Source organism: Phoenix dactylifera, chromosome 4 (assembly GCF_009389715.1).
Source record: "Phoenix dactylifera cultivar Barhee BC4 chromosome 4, palm_55x_up_171113_PBpolish2nd_filt_p, whole genome shotgun sequence".
Lineage (NCBI taxonomy): Eukaryota > Viridiplantae > Streptophyta > Magnoliopsida > Arecales > Arecaceae > Phoenix > Phoenix dactylifera.
Genome location: NC_052395.1, coordinates 12606086 through 12626009, shown reverse-complemented (window position 1 = coordinate 12626009; position 19924 = coordinate 12606086). Strand labels below are relative to the sequence as shown.

At 38.1% G+C, this 19924-nt stretch overlaps 1 protein-coding gene and 1 long non-coding RNA gene across 2 annotated transcripts; both read right to left on the bottom strand.

Annotated features, from left to right (window-relative positions):
• Positions 1–6314: 6314 nt before the first annotated feature.
• LOC120110486 lies at positions 6315–8379 on the bottom strand. The gene is made up of 3 exons (XR_005511502.1): positions 8126–8379; positions 7119–7217; positions 6315–6346 (listed from the first exon to the last, which is right to left on the bottom strand). It is a non-coding gene; the product is annotated as an uncharacterized LOC120110486 (long non-coding RNA).
• Positions 8380–8433: 54 nt separating this feature from the next.
• On the bottom strand, positions 8434–11069 carry LOC120110483 (cytochrome P450 72A15-like). The gene is made up of 3 exons (XM_039125574.1): positions 10177–11069; positions 9028–9248; positions 8434–8855 (listed from the first exon to the last, which is right to left on the bottom strand). The coding sequence occupies exons 1-3, from the start codon at positions 10463–10465 to the stop codon at positions 8472–8474; spliced, it is 894 nt and encodes a 297-aa protein (XP_038981502.1). The 5' UTR covers positions 10466–11069; the 3' UTR covers positions 8434–8471.
• Positions 11070–19924: the final 8855 nt, after the last annotated feature.

Below are 19924 nucleotides of genomic sequence, written 5' to 3'. Positions count from 1 at the left end.
TTTTCATAGATCTCCTTTTTAATGAAGTAACCACATAGGAGTGACTTCTACACATTCATTTGACAGAATATAAAGCTCATGAAGCAAGCACATGATAATGATAATCTTTACTTCTAATCATGCAAGAATCTTTATCAAGATCTATTTCCTCTTTTCTTGATTTAGTCTTTTAGTAGTCATCAATTTTTCTTCATTAAGTGCATATGTAAAAGATTAATCATTTAATTTGATTTTAGTATTTTGATAATAAATCATTAGTCTCATAAAGAATAAAATGAATTGATACTTCTACAACTAGAATTTTTCATGAATGTTCTATATGCATTGCTTGATGAATGATATCCAAGGATAGACATATCTCTATCAGATTTGGCATTATTTTCATAATAACATGTACGACTGAAAAATATGAAAGATATGCAATGGTTCATTTTCCATTTTTCAGAAGATCAAAATTTTCATCAAAAATAGAAATCATATGTATGACAAGCAGTGATGATAGTCTTTTAAAAATTATTTAAGTAGATGACTATCATACATAATTGTCTTTTTCATTTCTTCAAGAATTCTATTAATCCTATTTTGCTTATGGTGTTCTTGGTGCTGAAATCATTGGATTTAATATTATTTTCTGTATAACCTTTATCAGGATTTTGGTTTTCAATACTGTGCCATGATACTCTTTATCTTCACAGTTTGGAAACCTTTATCATTTGAACCACTTTTACAAGATTTAGTAAATACAGAAAAATACTTCAGTTTTATTTTTCAAGAATAAATCCAATGTAAGCTTTTGAAAAACTTGGAGATGGAAACAACATCTTTAGATTTAGAAATGATTTTTGTTTGTTTCCTTAGTTAGCATGCATAGCAAAACTTTGACCTTTAAGTAGATAATCTAAGTAAGCCTATGGCAAGGTCTTTTGAGATTAAGTACATACTAGCATGAGTTGATTTTATATGCCAAGGATGGTTTCTTGGTATTCATAGTGCATATATTCAAAAGCATACCAAGTACACATTATCATATCTATGATCAATAAACAATAATGCCATGGATAATAACTCTCAATCAAGCATATAGAGAATTCATAGAGTTATTCTTAATAAATTGATTAATCATTTAGCAACTTATCCAATAGTGAGTAAAGTATACTAAAAAATGAAGAGATTTGATTTTTATTACCAAAAGTATTTTCTATATCACAAAATTGATCACTACTAGCAAATCATATCAAATACTAAAGCACAAATAATGATGAGATGCAAGAATTACTGATTTCATTATTAATTTTTTTTTGTTAATAACTTTTTAAGTTTCTTTATGTTCCATAGGTACCTTGGTACACCTATGTGTACATCCTCATTTTCTCATTTTGGGTACCCAAGCTTGCTTGAGTCCTTGAGAGTTAGGACATATGGTTCCTTTTGGAACCCATATCTGTTTAATAGTAATAACTTTACCATTTGATTTAATTATACTAGAACGATAGGTAAAGTTGTTATTCCCATCCTTTTCATTTTTGAAATAAGTTATCTTATTTAATGGTTTGCTTGGTAAATTGATAACCTTTTTCTCTAGAGATTTATGGCTAAGTGAAGGAGTCAAGCTAAATTTTGATTTATCAAAATCAGCATGTTGGCTTTCAAACATCATTTTTAATCTTTCTGAACTTACAGTGAATTTGTTAATAAAACATCTTAATTGGTTAATTTCTTTACTTAAGTTTTGATTTTCTTTAATTAAGCTATGATTTTTCTGAATCAATTCTTCTGAAAATGACCTTAAGCTTTCATTTTCAGAATTTAGTTTCTTAAGATTTTTATTCTTTACAGTTAATTTTCTACATTCACTATACAACTCATGAAAAGCATTTAATAATTCATCATAAGAGAATTTTTCTTGAAAATCATTTGAGGTAAGAGTAGATTCAGATTTTACCTTGTCTTCTTGTGCCATAAAGCACAAGTCAGTTACCTCTTGTAGTTTCTTGGAGCTAATATCATCATTGTTGCTCCTAACCTTTATTTTTTGGCTTGACTCTTTCTTGGTCAAGGCTTTCTTCCTTTTTATCTCTTTCTTCCTTTCTTCTTGCTTCCTCTTTTTCTTTGTCTTTAGGAAGCTGATTTGCCTCGGAGTCGACTTGGACCTTATTGGAGTCGACTCGGTTATCTTGAGGGTCGACTCTGAAATACTTGGAGTCGACTCGACTGAGGTGGGAGATTCAACACCTTTTTCTGCAGTCTCATTGTTAGAATGTAATTGAAGCACATGAGAGCTAATCTGAGATTTATCATAAATATTTTATAAAGTATCCCAGATCTCCTTAGCAGATAAGCATGCAGAAATTTCATTAAACTTTGTTTCTTGAATAGCACAATATAATATGTTCATAGCATTAGCATTTAATTGTGCTAAGTCCTTCTCATTAATATGAGAGAGTGTGTGAAGGTCATTTATTATGATTTTCCATAGATAATAGTTTTGTGATTGAATGAAGATGCGCATGCGTATTTTCCAATGTGGGTAGTTTATACCATTAAACAGTGGAGGTGTATCAATTGATTGTCCTTCTCCTAGAAAACTATCTATTTGAGTTGTCATGATCTTTGGCTCTAGTCGGTTAAGACTACAAATAATATTTGAGCACCTGCTCTGATACCACTTGTTGCCCAGTAGATACAACCCAAGAGGGGGGGTGAATTGGGTCTTTTAAAACTTTTATGCTACTTCTAAAACTTTTTGATTAACTATGCTAAGTTGTATAGATGCACAGTGAAAGTTAAACTTAGCAAGGGTTTGATGTATAGACTTCGACTTGATTAAATATGCTTGCAACTAAAGGATGTGCGGATAAGAATTAAGCAAGCAATTTATCTAAGTAAGTAAGTGTGTTAGTTAGACAATAACTAGAGGCATTACAAACACAAAGGACATATAGTGGTTCGGTGCACCCCAGCACCTACATCCACTCCCCAAGACCTCTTGGGAATTTCACTATAATCCTACCGATTACAGCCGGTTGTTTTACAAGCTCACAACCCAACTTGTTGTTTTACGAGCGCACAACGAACTCGGTCGGTTTTTCCAGGCTCACCGACTAGAACCTCCCCGATTGTTTTTCCGGGATCACAATCAAACACTTACACGTTGGTTTTACCCTCGGCTCACCAACAAACCTATCACCGTTGGTTTTTCCTTTGGCTCACCAACAAACCTTAACACCGTTGGTTTTTCTTTGGCTCACCAACAAACCTTAACCCCTTGATTCAATCCCTTGATTGAATCAAGTTACAAGATATTAAACCAAAGTATAAAACAAAACAAAGCTTCTTAAACAAGCAAATATGACAATATAAACAAATAGAGTAAAGAGAAGCCCTCAAACGAGTTTTGAAGATGGAGGAGCTCGGCTTCTTCTTTACTTGATCCTCCTCTGATTTGGCATGAAGTAGAGGATCCCCGAGGCAGCACACGGATGGAGAGGAAGCTTTCGGATTCACTTGGACGCTCTTCTTCTCTCTATTTCGTTTTGGATGGCCCTTTTGTGCTTATGGGAGATTTCCTTTGTAATCTCTTTGAGATCTCTTTCCTAGATGATCTCTCCCACTTCCATGAGTTCTCCCCTAGCTCTCTTCTTGTTTTTATAGCTTTAGATGGCGTGGAAACAAGAATATAGCCGTTAGAGACAAGAAAAAGAGCCGTTGGACACAGTCTGCATTTCCTGACAATGTTACCGTTGGGATCGGAGTCGACTCGCGCGATCAGGAGTCGGCTCGCCTGTTGCAGGAGTCGGCTCATGTTTTACCGGAGACGACTCGGCCACTGTTCCAAATTTGAATTAATGTGCTTGCCTCGACTGGGAGTCGACTCGTCTTAACCTGGAGTCGACTCGCCAACTTCTGGAGCTTGACTTGGCAATTTCGGAGTCGGCTCATCCACTGAAGTCCGTGGATCCAATTTTGAATTTTGTCCTCTCGAGTCGACTCGACTGTCCTGGGAGTCGACTCGAATCTCAGAGCCTGAACTCCCGATCCTCTGTCTTTTGGCTCGTCCAGTCTTGGAGTCGACTCGAACTTCCTTGGAGTCGACTCGGCTCTCAGTTTGCGAAACACAGCCTTCTGCCATCTTGGTGTAGCGCTGCCTTGGAGTCGACTCGAGCTGTCTGGGAGTCGACTCGAATCTCAGAGGCAGTAACTTGGTTTTCTGTCTGTTGATGGTCGCGGAGTCTCGGAGTCGACTCGTGCAATGCGGGAGTCGACTCGAATCTCAGAGTCCCAAAAATGCTCTCTGACTTTTTCTTTGTGTTCCGCTGAGAGTCGACTCTTGCTTTCTTTGGAGTCGACCTACCAACCATCGGAGTCGACTCGCGTTCCACTGGAGTCGACTCGAATCTCAGAGTCCCAAAAATGCTCTCTGACTTTTTCTTTGTGTTCCGCTGAGAGTCGACTCTTGCTTTCTTTGGAGTCGACCTACCAACCATCGGAGTCGACTCGCGTTCCACTGGAGTCGACTCGAATCTCAGACCCGAAAACTGCTCTCTGACTTTTCTGCCTGTGACTCCTAGGAGTCGACTCATACTTCTCCGGAGTCGACTCATACTTCTCCGGAGTCGACTCGAATTCCACTGGAATCGACTCGAAGACTGTTCTTTTGAAATTTTCTTTTGATTTTACTCCTCCAATTTGAATCCTTTGAACTTTAAACTTTGGGCCAATAAATTGTAGCTTTCTTCCAACTTGAGAGCTTTGGAGGCCTTCTTGTGTTCTTCCAACTTGCTATGTTCCTTGCAAAATAAATATCTTTCTCCTTGCAACATAAACATTAGTATCTATACTTCAAGGTTTTGTGATCATCAAAATCAATCTATGAATCAATCTTTGGGTCATCAAATTTAAAATAAGTTAACCGTGGATTTCCTCAGCAATTCGATTAAACAATCTACGTTGATCTTCTTTCCAAAAGATTTACTTCAAATTCAATGGTTTAGAAGTCATTGAGCCAATACACTAGAATTTAACTCGATCGATCTCCAGATCTTTCTTCACCAAGATTCTTAACATCCATCAACGATGCTATATATATGATAATTCATGTAAGCATCTCATAACCGAAGTCTCAACTCAATATGACATTTATTAGTGGCTTCATCAACAATGACAAAAGATCCCTGCTCAAATTTTAAACCTAAGCTTGAGTTTTAAATTAACACATCAAATAGTCTTCTACAATTATAAGTAAAATCCAGTAGCCCAATCCAAATATGAGAATTCAAATAATTAGAATTCTCCCATCAATATGCATACTCTATGGCCTCAAAATAATCAAATACATTCATAGGAAATAGACCTATTTGCAATATCCAACATGCCAACACCAGATATAATCCACATACATTTTCAACTTCGAAGAACGTTCCTTTCAATATTATGAAATCTCCTTAGCTTACTCCAATACTAAATCAACGTACAAATCCCACTCTAATAATTAGCAGCAAAACCAAAAGTATGATCACATCAAAACCCACATCAAATTTGAACTTTCAAATCATTTAAATAATATCTGAACATGGTATACTCGATATGCCATTGTTGACCTACACTTACCTTAGGTCAAACCTCTCTTATCATCATCAAAGACAATTTATACTTTCCTTCTGCATGCATCGAAGACCAAACCGATGCATACATTTTATCACAATGCCCAGTGATCTTACAGCTTAAGCACTGAATTTAATTGTCATGTCCTAAGTGATCATAACCTTAAGCTATGATATATTTCTGTCACGATCCCTAGTGATCTTAAACATATGCTCAGATTCCAACTGGTCACATTTTCCAATAATCTTAAACCTCAAACTTTAATGCCACTAAGGCCACAGTCCCTAGTGGTGTTAAACCTTAGATCATAATATTATTCTTGTTACAATCTCAAGTGATTATAAACCAAATCTCTGATAGTTTTTCTATCATAATTCTCCACTGATACTTACCTGAACTTAAACCTTAGGATACCTTAACCTTAAGCTCTGATACCACTCTGTCACGCCCCCAAACCCAACTCCCGGGTCCGGCACGCGACCGGCCGCATGAGCCCTAGAGCAATGCCCTAAAGATCATGCAAGGCCTAAGATAAACAACAATTCCAATAATTCCAATAATTTCATAAATGCCAAAATCAAAGATTGATGTAATTCAATCAAATCCAGCTACAATGTACTGAATGATTACACAATTTCAAATGTCCATAAATAAAAGATAAATTGACTTCTAACTATCTAGCAGTCTGACTCCAGATCGAGCTCACTTCTTGTCCCATCCGACAGATTCTACGAATCCAGTGCCTCTGAAAAAAAAATGGAAGTGTAGTATGAGCTTTTCCAGCCCAGTAAGAATCCCAACAGCCACACACAATAAAATCATAAAATAATCAAGTATCAAAATATATATATCATTTCATCATTTCAAAAGCTCAACAAACAACAAATATATGTAATCAGTATATATACACAAATCCTTTTTCACATTATGTGATCCATTCCCGTATTACTCAAATTCCAAAGTTTTCAAACTTTTCATTTCTGGCGTTGGACTAACCAAGGTCATGTCCCAGTCCAAGACTGCACAAATCCCACGCATAAGCTCGTGGCAGCTATCCCACGCGTAAGCCCGTGGAGGCTATCCTACGCATAAGCTCGTAGAGGCTATCCCACGCGTAAGCCCGTGGAGGCTATCCCACGCATCAGCTCGTGGCCGCTATCCTACGCATAAGCTCGTAGAGGCTATCTCATGACAAGGTTAGTCCAACCCATATTACATGTCTAGTTTTACATGTTCAATCACATTCCCATCACATCACATATTTTCATAAATTTTCAAAAAAATATGTTATTTCTTCCCAAATGAATTTATCTCAATATTTTCATTATAAACAATATGCACGCCTCATAGGTGCCGAATCAACTCATAAACAATAACAACATAATAATGAAAATATGTTGATAAAAATTCGTCTCATATGTATCATATCAACTCACAAGCAATAACATCAAAACCGTAAATAAATCCAACGATAAATCAATATATGCATAGAAGTGCTAAGATGTAGGGATTCTTACAGAGATTGTAGACTGTCACAATTACAGATCCGGATCACAACTACGAGCTGGGGTGCTGAGTTCCCTGATCAAAATCTCCTGGCACCGCCGACTCTTCCTCTACAACATCAATTATAAATCACAACTAAATTATTTAATATTTAAATATTCCAAAATATAATTCACATCTACTATGGGATCCATCACCAGATCTCCAAACATCTCAATCCCTCCAAATCTAGGGCAGTCGGGGTGGCCCGACTCCCACCTTGTACCACCGGCCCATGTCGTCGCCAGCCGTGGCCGCTGCCAAGCCGGCGACGATGGTCGGTCCTGATGAAAAGACCAAAAGAAGGGTGGATGATAGAGAAGGGTTCTTCCTCCACCTCCTTGGTCCAAGGGCAACAGCCAGGGTGGCTGCGCCCTCACCTCCCCACCCTCGGCCACCATTGGCCGAACCATCGCCGGCCGCCCCTGCTGCAGTCGCCGGCGATGGTAACCGGCTAAGAGAAAGAGAGAGGAAGAAGTCTCTTCCTCTTCTTCTTTTTCTTCTTCTCTTATTATTATTATATTATTATTTTCCTTCCTTTTTCTTCTTCTTCTTCTTCTCCTTCTTCTTCTTTCCAACCGACACAGACCCCTCCCCCTTCCTCCATTTCTTCCACGGAAAGGCCACCGTGATGGTGGCTCGGCCCCCAACCGACGACACCCAGCCGCCGTCGCCGCCGCCGGTGGCCAACCGACGAGGGGAAGAGGAGGAGAGGATGGGATCCCGAGGAAGAAGACCTCGGATCCACCCTCCCTCATCACATACATAGCCTAGAAAACCCTCTCCGACCCTCACATAGACCCGACCGACCCCCAATACCATGGATCTCCGCCATTCCCGGCGGCCGCCGGCGGCGAGATCCGAAAGAAGGGGGCCGAAACAGGGGTACCCTGTTTCGGATCCCTCTCTGACGGCTTCACCGGCCAAAACTTCACCAACACCACCCAAAAAAAACAAAGTAATGAAGCACAAGGCTTACCTCGGTCCGGCGGGATGCTCCGGCGGCCCTTCCGGCGAGGGTTTGGTGGAGAAATCCGTGAGTAAACCCACAGATCCAAGGCCTCTTCGTGCGTTGATGGGGATCCTCCTTCTTGACCGGCCGGCTCACGAGATCTGCCGCCTTCCCGACGCTCAACTCCTCCGGCGAGTCGGCTCCCTCCAGCGATCGACCTAGCGCCGCCGCCGCCTCCCCTTCGCACTCTCCCTCTTCTTCCACGATCGTGCCTAGGGCACGATCTTAAAAGGGAGATGGGCCCGGTCTTTTCGGGCCGGCCCGTCTCTCTTTCTTTTTTTTTTCTTTTTTTTTTCATGGGTATTACACAATATTAGAATTGAGAAATAAAATAGGATGAAGTTCTTTTAATATGTTTTTTCCTTTTTTTGTTCTTCTTACATATTGGAGATTGTTCCTCTGAAGTTACTGAAAACTGAAATAAAATTAATAGGAAAAGAGAAATAATAAACCTGAAACCAGGGATGTATATATTTTGAATAGCTGGCATTACAAGCTCAGCTTGCTCTTCTTGGAGGCGAAATATCCGTTGGCCTTCTCTAAAGTTGCTACCAAATGCCGTGCGGGAGATGACATCTCCAGTGAAACTCTGGAATTCAGGCCATACATCCAGTTCGCAAGATCCTTTGGAAGCTACAAGCCTGTCCCATTTATCTATCAGCTCATCACAGCAAGCAGAGAAGGCTGGCAGCATGTACTGCAAAATCGACATAGAACATAGAATGCCATCAATCACCAATCTACTATGAACAAGTGTTGTTTTTTGTTCTCTTGGTTTGGTAGCCTGGCAGAGTCTAATTTCTCAGAAGGAACTAAAATATGGCATTTCACTAGGAATTTCTTCATAGAATTCTGGATGACTGAAATACCTTTAATTTCTCTAGATGGAAAGCAGGATTGATGATCCTCCTATGTTTGGCCCATTTCTCACCTTCATAACTTGCGAGTCCTCCAACCAATAACTTAACTAGAGGATGTGAGTTTGGCTTCTCAAAGTGACCAAACTTGTTGGACAGAATTTCTCTTGTCAGTCCTGGATCCATAATGGCTACTCTCAGATGATGCCCGAACCAAGTGAATGACATTTTACCTGCATCAAACTGGTCGTGTAAATAAGGAAGAAACCGTTCAACTGTTGCCTGTGATACTTTTTTTTTTTAAATTTTTTTTGGCAACAGTTGCTTGTGACAGTTATTTTATAAAAAAAATATTGCCAAATGGAAGTCGTGTCCATCAAAATAAATACTTATTTAACGTTTAATAGGTGTAAACGGCACGTTGGCGATCTACTTTTAGATAAGATGGAGCCCAAACAAAAAAGAGAGTAATTTTTTTACTTAGTATTTTGAGCAAGATTTTTTTTTTTTGCTACAGTGGTTGCTCACACTATGAACCGAGCCGAGTCCTGATCCACCCGAATAAACTCTCCCGCATGATGTGCCACATTAAAGGCGACCAAGTCTACTGCACTATTTGCCTACCAATAGATATGGAAAGCCTGAAAAGTGTCACACTCTCCTGCGAGTCTACGAACATCTAAAAGGAGTGGGTGCCGAATGCTGCCCTCGAATCCACTCTATCACCATAGCCGTAGCAAGGATCCTTCAGTGTGGCAATTTTGCATTTGCGTTGGCCTCAAAGCTATCTAGTTCAAATGCTTAGATCAAGTTTATTCAAAAAAAAAAAAGTTTCAACTTTATCCATCGTAAGACAGTAGGTTCTCTATATATTAAAATAAGGTGTTTAGATCATAATATTTTTTCCTTGCATATGAATTTTTCTAGCATCAATTACCTGCTACATATAATTTAATATATATATCTAAAAAGTAAATAAATTAATAGATAAAGTATATACTGCCCTGCGTCAATACTATTAAGATTTTCATTTTTAATTGTAAAATAAAAATATGAAAATAAGGGAAAAAGCGGAAATCATTTTCCTTCATGTCACGATGAAAGAAGGGAGCGACCCTAGGACTCGAGGATCCAAAGCATCCAAGTTCCAAAAATTATTACCATTTTCCTTCATGACACGATGAAGGAAGGGAGCGACCCGAGGGACGATGTCGTGAGAGAGAGGCATGAGTTTGGCCCGGGCCTTCTTGCTGAGCCGGGCGTTCTCCTTGAGGTCCCCGCAGAGGAAGCGGTACCGGGTGCCCCGCAGCCCTTGGGCCCGGAGCGCTCTTTCCAGCATCCTTGGTCTCCACCAAAGCCGCTCCAATCCTCTCCAAGCCCATAGCAGTAACAGCACGCCAACCGCTCCCCATCCTATTCTCCACAGCGCCTCGACTGCTCCAAACCCCATGGTTGCCTGCTCTATCTCTTCCTCTTTCCTCTCTTTGACTTGGTATGGTGCCTTTTATGGCTGATTCCTCTTTCATCTTTATCTTGACTAGCTGTCTTTTGTGGAAGATTCTTTTTATCTTGACTATCTTGGTTTGCTACCACAAAAATAACTGGCCCAAATGGGCCAATCGGGCCGAAGCCGGCGGACGCAACCGGTTTCAGTCCATGGCTGAAGAAGAGACTGAGACAGGGGATCGCGACGCGATCCTCTGGTCTTCTTCCTCGGGGTAACGGAGGCGAGACTGGAGCGGAAATGCCGTGGACTCTTGAATGGCCTCCGATCCCGCTCAACCATCGCGAGCATCACGGCGGTGAACGAGCCACGGCCATTTTCTTCCTTCCCCGGGGAGGGCTATAAAAGCCCCCGATAGCTCACCTGATCCGAGAAGCCCCTCCTCCCTATTTTCTCCTTGCCCTCGGACCAGGATGTTGCCAGATCTGGGCACTCCGGCGGCCTGATGTTCGCCACCGTCCTCGCTCATGCTGGGTTCTACCTCCGGTATCCTCCACCAGCGCCTCTCCTCGCCGGACTTCACCACCCGCGCCCCTGCTATCATTAGTGAGGTAAGATCCATCTGAAAAAAAATTCCTCCTTTTCTTTACTCCCTTTCCTCCTCCCGATCCACTCGGGAGAATAGATCAAATAGAAGAAGAAAGAAAGAAGAAGAAAGGGAAGGGGGGGACTCACCGTGGGCGCCAGCCGCAGGCGGGGTCGTGCGGCTGCAGGCGCCGGCTGCAGGCCGCAGGCGGGGCCGTGCGGGGCGCCCGCCGCTGGCCGCATGCCACGGCCATGGGCCGCGAGCGCGGCCCCAGGAGAGGCTGCGGCCGCGGGCGCCGCAGGCCCAGCCGCAGGCACTGCGGGTGCCGTTGGCCCGCCGGGGGCGTCGCCGGCCGCTGCTCGTTCCTCCCGAGCATTCCGACGAGCTCGCCCTCCTCCCTTGACGCGAGAAAAAGAAGAAGAATGGGGGGGGGGGTTGGGGTGGGGAGAAGAAGGCCCTGTTTGGGGGAGCTGTTGACAGTAGAGCTGTTGGAAGTAGAGCTGTCTGAAGTAGAGCTGTTATAAAAAACTGTTTGCTGTTTGGTAACTACATTCATAAAGTGCTGTGATACTTTGTTTTGTATTTGGTAAACAAACTGAGAAAATACTTTTGTATGATAAAATTACCATAAAGGACATTGTATAGTATTATACAACTGAACATAATAAAACATAACATAAATTAATACATAAATATACGATATAGTATAATATTATTGTAATATAAAATAATATTATGTTGATATAGCATAATAGTAATATAATTATTAGAGTAAATTAATATTTGGTAATATAACATAATATTAAATTATTTAACATAACATATTAATATATTATGATATAATGTAATATATATTATATTTATAGTATAATACAATAATAAAAATATAAAATATTATAATTATTAGTATAAATTAATTTCTCATAATATAACATAATATTAAATTATTTAAAATAACATATTAATGTATTATAATGTAATGTAATATATTACAATATTTATAGTATAATACAATAATAAAGATATAAAATATTATAATTATTATTATAAATTAATTTTTCATAATATAGCATAATATTAAATTATTTAAAATAACATATTAATGTATTATAATGTAATGTAATATAATATAATATTTATAGTATAATACAATAATAAAGTTATAAAATATTATAATTATTAGTATAAATTAATTTTCCATAATATAACATAATATTAAATTATTTAACATAACATATTAATGTATTATGATATAATATAATATGATATTATATTTATAGTATAATACAAAAATAAAGGTATAAAATATTATAATTATTAGTATAAATTAATTTTCCATAATATAACATAATATTAAATTATTTAACATAACATATTAATATATTATGATATAATATAATATGATATTATATTTATAGTATAACACAAAAATAAAGATATAAAATATTATAATTATTAGTATAAAATAATTTTCCATAATATAACATAATATTAAATTATTTAACATAACATATTAATATATTATGATATAATATAATATGATATTATATTTATAGTATAACACAAAAATAAAGGTATAAAATATTATAATTATTAGTATAAAATAATTTTCCATAATTTTTCATAAAATAATTTTCCGCGGTCCAGGGGCTCTTCTTCGTGGTCCATGCTCGAGGAGGACCTTAGCGTGGGCCGCGAGGTTGATGATAAAAAAAAACAATAGATTGATTTTGGAAGGTATGGAAAAGGATTAAAAATTTTTTCTTCTAAAATGTGGTTCAAGAGATACATACAAAAATTGAAAAGAAAAATACCTTTTCTTATGGAAGGGAGTCTGACGGCTAGGGTTCTTGGCTCAAACAGATTTTTAGGTTTATAAAGGGACAAACTATGTAATTATGTTATTTTAATATGGGCATTTTTATCAAAAATACAGCTTTCCGAAAAAGCTGAAACAGCTTCCTCCCAAAAGCTCCAAATTGGAGCTTCCTTCTAAAAGCTGTTTTCAGCTTCCCGCAAAAGCTGAAACAGCTTTTTGAAAAATTTACCAAACACAGTTTTTCATCTAAAAGTACTTTTGGAGGGCCAGAAAGTGCTTTCTGGCCCTCCAAAAGCTCCCCCAAACAGGGCCGAAGTCGGGAGAAGAGAAGAGGAGGAGAAGAAAAAGAAAGAGAAAGGAGAAGTTTCGGGAAGGAAAAAGAAGAGAAGAAAAGAAAAAGGAAGGAGAGAAGGAAAAGAAAAAAAGAAAAGAAAAAAATAAAAGAAAATATGTAAATAAATAGTAAATATGTAGGATTTTAGTCCAAATTATTCGATTGAAACTTGAGATTTATTCATATCTATGCTAGAGTTTTAATTTAATTATACATCTGGAACTATTTGATAGGTACAGAGAATTTGACGGACGAGATTAGGGTTGTGTGGGCGAATTGAGGTATGTAACCCTAGCACTAATCTTATTAATTTAAAAATCACTGTTTAATAGTAAGTATAAAATAATTAAAAAATATATTTGTTATGACGTATTTTTCTTAAAAGTAGGATCAAGCATATGATTGCATGTGATTCATGAGTTTGATTAAATTGCATCCTTCATGAATATTTGAGTATAAATTATGGTTACGATAAATTGTATGAAAATGAGATTTGTCGCATGATCATGAATTTTATACATTACGATAAATTATGGTTATGATAAATTGCATAAAAATGAGATTTATGGCATGATCATGAATTTTATACAATACGATGAATTATGATTATGATATATTGCATGAAAATGAGATTTGTGGCATGATCATGAATTTTATACGTTACGATGCCATTTGTCATTTTCCAACCTATGTATGAAAGTATAATTTATGAAAAAGAATAACGATTTATGAACTCTTAGATAGCTATGCCCACCTCTAGAAATAGAAGTTATTCGACCCCCCTAGAGCTAGCATCCAACGAATATGGCCCCTTTGCCCAACAGGTTAAAGTTGGTAACGAATATGAATGAGTTATAAAATTCGTCGACTACGAATACGAGCCGTGTCACGGAATTATAGTGACCATAGCAGCAAGTCTGTCTGAGAGCAAAATTTATAAAGTATGGATGAATGGCAGCATTTTTATATGATTTTGGTTAGACTAACTAAAACATTTGAATTATGTTGATATATGCTATTTTGGAAACTTTGTAAGATTGTTTTGAATATATAAATGTTTAAGCACTTGTAATAGCATTGATATGATCAGCTGCCTTGCATGCTTGTACGGTCCGCTGTGCGGGCGTGCGGCGTCTGCCGCGCTTCGGGTTCGGGCTCGGGGCGTGACAATTACAACAAAAGATGTGCGGGAGAATTATTTGAACTAAAGGATAGGTAAATAAGGCATTTAGTAAATATTCAATAGCATAATTAAATTTACAACATTAAGCATATCAAGATAATTTAAATTACATTCATAAATAATGAAATAAAATTTATTTGTAAGTCACGTGTCATGTTACCCAATTAAGAGTTTTACATGAGTTTCAAGGGCTGTTTTGACACATCTATAAGATAATTTTAGTTTTTCATTTTAGGTACCCAAGCTTTTTTAGGTCCTTGCAGGTTGGCAATAATTGTTCCTTTTGGAACCCATATTTTCTTAATTGTCATTTTATCTATTAGTTTGCAGGTTTTAGGATTACAAGTAATATACTTCTGCATACTCTTGTTAAATTTAAACAACATAGATTTAACATAAACAGATAGTGAATTTTCAGTTTTCTATTTCTGTTTATTAGTTTTACCAAATTTATGAAAAACTATTTTAGGATGAACAAAAGAGATTTTAATTGATTTTTGTTTCTGTTTATCAGATTTATAAGAATCTGTTTTAGAATGAGTAGTGGAGAATTTAACAAACATATTCTTGAAAAATTTTTGGGTGCACCAAGGTTGATATCCTAATCCAGCTTCGTCATATATAGCTCTTGAATTTTCTATCATTAAATTCAATTTTTCAGAGCTATGAATGAATTTTTCAATAATAGGTTTTAAATTATCAACTTGTTTAGTTAATTTTTCATTATCTTCTGAAAGAAGTTCATTGTTCTTCTTAAGTTTATTATGGCCTTAAGTGAGAAGTTGATTTTTTTGATTTAGTTCTTTATTTTATTTAATTAAGAACTCAGTTTTATTAGTTAGTTTCTATTTTTCATCTATTAGGATTTGATTTTCATTCTTCAAGTTCTTGTTCCTACAAATAAGTTTCTCAGTTCTAAATACAAATCAGAAAAGACATCATGAAGTTCATCAAATATAAAATCATCTTTAGTTTTAGCATGTACCTCATATATTGTCACGACCCCCGCCCCATTCCCGGCGGGCCGCCATGACGGTCCTAGGGTGCGGGTAGGCATAAGGCCACCAGCCACCGCGTAGAACCCTACTACCTATCAATCATCAATAAATCTTGAAAAAATTTGGCATGATGCATGCACAAAATGATCACTTTTCCTATAGTGACCTGTCAGGATTATCTCAATACATAAAACACACTACCTGTCAGAGCAGCAATCATATAATCTGTCACATAATAAACCTGGACAATATATAGCAATACATCATCTCAGGCATATAACTCATCTGCACACATATATATATACCTGCTTCCTAATCCATCCATGGTCAAACCCATATCCACAACAGGATCTATGACTGTAATTATGCACTATATACAATAGAAGGTTTATAATACACCAAAAGGTATAAACCTCTATCTACATTATACTATACTATGGAGCGGCACAGCTAGCAGGCAACCACTAATCCTGCTCCTCTCTATACAATACCTGCCCTGCAATCAAAAACACCAAACTGGGGAGTGAGTATATAAATACTCAGTGAGTGGAGTAGAGAGTACTATGCACATGAGACAGAATATAATCATGGCTCGAGATGAAATCTCAAGATCAATAACAAGATGAACATGAATATGGAGTGAATCATCACAATCCCAATCAACACATCTGGGGCACATATGGAATAATCAAGTAATCATATATGCTACCCATGAATATGCTCAATAGGTCATAGTACTGAATCATATAAATCAGGTGTCAATAGGCTGAATCATCAACAAGACAGCTATCGGGAGGTGGGTTTTACGCCCCAGGCGAACCAGCAACAACTCCCTACTGCCATATAAATACATCGAATATGACACCACACCAATATGTAAATCATCACTAGACAGCTGTTGGGAGGTGGATTTTACGCCCCAGGCGAACCAGCAACAACTCCCTACTGTCACATGCATATGCAGGATAAGACACCATATCGATAATGTAAATGCTAGACAGCTATCGGGAGGTGGGTTTTACGCCCCAGGCGAACCAGCAACAACTCCCCACTGTCACATGCATATGCAGAATAAGACACCATACCGATAATGTAAATGCTGGCCAGTATCCAGAACAGAAATCCATCTCACATCTACATACTAAACGGCACCTCGCGGGAATTCTACATCCGCGGAAAGCCATACTGCACCTCGCGGGGTCTTACTATGCCCGGCGGCAAGCAGAATATAAGTCGTAGGACCGGCCGATCCTACGCCTAGGGCCGTGTCCCCCCCTAGGAAGGGACTGGGCTCCGCCCACCCAGAAGGCTACTATGTGCACAAAGGCCGATGTTCAACCCCATCGACTATAGGTGTCCTGCAGATACTGCCAAGCCATGCATAAATGCCATAATGCACCCTCCCAATACTCTACTAAAAAGGAGCATAATCAAGACTACCACTCACTCGGCCACGACCCAATTATAACTAACATCAGGGTTGGGAGTGAGGAATCACAGAAGTACAATGCAACTCAATATACCATGAGAAGGGCTCTACAAGTCTTTGAAATAGAGAAAATAAAATCAATTTACAAAAGAAGTCATTTCACAATTCAGATCCAATTTAATTACTCATAAAGGAGTATAATCAAAGCTACCACTCACAAGTCTTTGAAATAGAGGAAATGAAATCAATTTACAAAAGAAGTTATTTCATAATTCGGAATCAATTTGGTTACTCATCAACCCCTCGTAATTCCTCTCAATGTTCCCTCAAATGCGTGCACAAGATAATCAAGTATGGAGAAACAAAATTATAGAGGAATCTACTACAATATCAATCAATATGCACAAGTGGAATCAATTCACACTTGGCGGTATTCATAAAAATGAATTAAGGATGCTCATAGTGCAAAGTACATGACTCCCACTCACCTGTCAATCTGGCACAGCCCTGATACGCCTCCAAAAATCTACAGCAGGCAGTGGGGAACTTCTTCCTCTTGTTCCCTAGCTTCTTGCCCAACTGTGACATGCATTTACAATACATTTAGTCTTGTATCAAGGGCTATAATCTACGTGCCAATTATAACATAGGAAACTTTAATTGATTCAACTCCCCTGTTCCCTAAATCTTTTCTTTTCTTTCTTCTTTTCCTTTTTAATTAATTAACTCACCATTTATGTGTATTAGGGACTCCTTTGCATGAGTACAAGGTCCCTTTTAGCTTGATCTAGGCATAATACTCTATTATAGCATGAAATCCCCTATTTTCCACCCGGATAAACAGTAACCCGAACTGACAGTGGGTTACTTCATCCCGGTTTTGATCCACTTTCAGGACTCCAAATTTGATGAAATTTTTACCTAACATTCTACACTCACAGAGGATTCCAAAGAGATAACATGCATCATCATCGGAGGCCGTTTGACCCCCTAAATAATTCGCCGAAGTTAGGACTTCGACACAGTTTTTCCGTAGTGCCGGAAAAATTTGTCGAAATCCGATTCTTTCTCTTTTAACCGCCTCTACAACCCTTATCCGACCCCTCTAGACTATATCCACCCTTTGTATAGCCTAATGTCATCAAAAGACTAGATAGGGACGGATATTTACCTTTTTCTTTTTGGAAATCGAGGTCCTTGCGTAGAGGGGAAGGAGATCTACGTTTTTTCCTTCAGCTGGAAGTGCAACCGGGATCCCCCTCCTCCTCGAATCCCCTTCCTCTTCTTCTTTCTTCTTCTTCTTCTTCTCCTTTTCTTTCCTTCTTTTCCTCCACGCCTGAGAACCCCCTCTCTGTGACTCTCTCTCGGTTTCATTCCCGTGAGCCACCAACCACCCCATTTAAATCACATCAAAGCACTATTCACCTTTGTTTAATATTATTAAATTCCCATTTTGCCCCTAACACTTCAACATATCTACAACTATGCCATTATCTTTTGATTCCTTCCAATTTTACCCCTTATATCAATTTTAAAGGACTATTCTATCCCTTTTTATATAAAAAAAAAAATTTTGGGGTTATTACATATATCTCATCTTCATGTGCCATTAAGCATGAATTTGCAATATGATGCTGCTCTTCTTCTACACATGATGTTTCAGATTTGTTAGTGCATTCTTATTTAACTTCAAGCATATTCCATATTTCTTTAGCAGTTGTGCAAAAAGATATGCAATTAAGTTCACTATCATCTAATGCACAAAATAGTACATTCATGGCTTTTGCATTTTGCTGATCCATTTTCTTATCATGATTAGTGCTTGTGTGTGGTCCATTGACTATGATACTCCATAAATCGTAGTTATGTGCTTGAATAAAATGTGCATGCGTACTTTCCAATATGTGTAGTTTATGCCATTAAATAGCGGAGGTCTATCAATTAATTGTCCCTCTCCCAAAAAACTATCTATTTGAGTGGTCATGATCTTTGGCTCTTTGACGGTTAGGTCAAAATTAAAAGGTAAGAAATTATAGAGCACCTGCTCTGATATCACTTGTTGCCTAAGATGACAACCCAAGAGGAGGGGGGGGTGAATTGGGTTTTCTAAATTTTATGGCCTCAAATTAATTCTTAAGTGAGTATATAGTTTGGCCTATGTGAATTATATAGGTGCGATAGAAGCAAGAGAGATTAAGCTCTAGGCAACTATGATTAATAAGTTACTTTGAGAATTCGAGGTAAAGCGACTACTCAATATAATGAAGAGAGTAAGCAAGAGGCACAAAATGAATACAATACAAACACAAGCATGTATAGTGGTTCGGTGCACCCCAAGGCATCTACGTCCACTCCCCAAGCGTCCTTTTGGGAATTCACTATAACCCCTCGGATTATAGTTGGATTGTTTAACCGGGCTCACGATCCAAAAACCTTATAATTGGTTTTACGGGATCACCAATTAAACCTAAATGTTGGTTTTACGGGCTCACCAACAAACCTACACTGTTGGTTTTATGGGTTCACCAACAAACCTAAACATTGGTTTTACGGGTTCACCAACAAACCTATAACGTTGGTTTTACAAGCTCACCAACAACCTTACAAAAAAGTAGGAGAATGAGATGTGAAGCTCCTAAACGAGCAAATATAACAATTATGCAATAAAAGAAGAAATAAGAAAATAATTATCGCTTTGAAGATCCTCTTCTCTTCTTTGCTGAGATTGCTTCACTCCTCAAGGATTGGTAGAGCTCTTGAAATCTCTTGAATTCTGCTCAACCATCTTCTTTCAGATTTTAGGATGAAGCAATGAATGAAGCTTTCTTGGATTTTCTTTTCTCTTGAATGCACACTTTAATTTCTACCAAGATGTGTTTCCTTGATGAATAGTGGCTCTTAAAAATACCTCTCCAATCTTCAAAGATCACTTTCTAGCCGTTGGAATGGAGAAAGTAGCCGTTTCTAGCCGTTAGAGCTTCAAAAATTACTTTTGCAGGACTAGTCATTATGCTGTCAGTCGTGCTGGGGTTGACTCAAGCAAAGTTGGGGTCGACCCAAGTTACTGTTCCACAAGCTGGGGTCGGCTCCAGCTACAGTGGGATTGACTCAAGTTA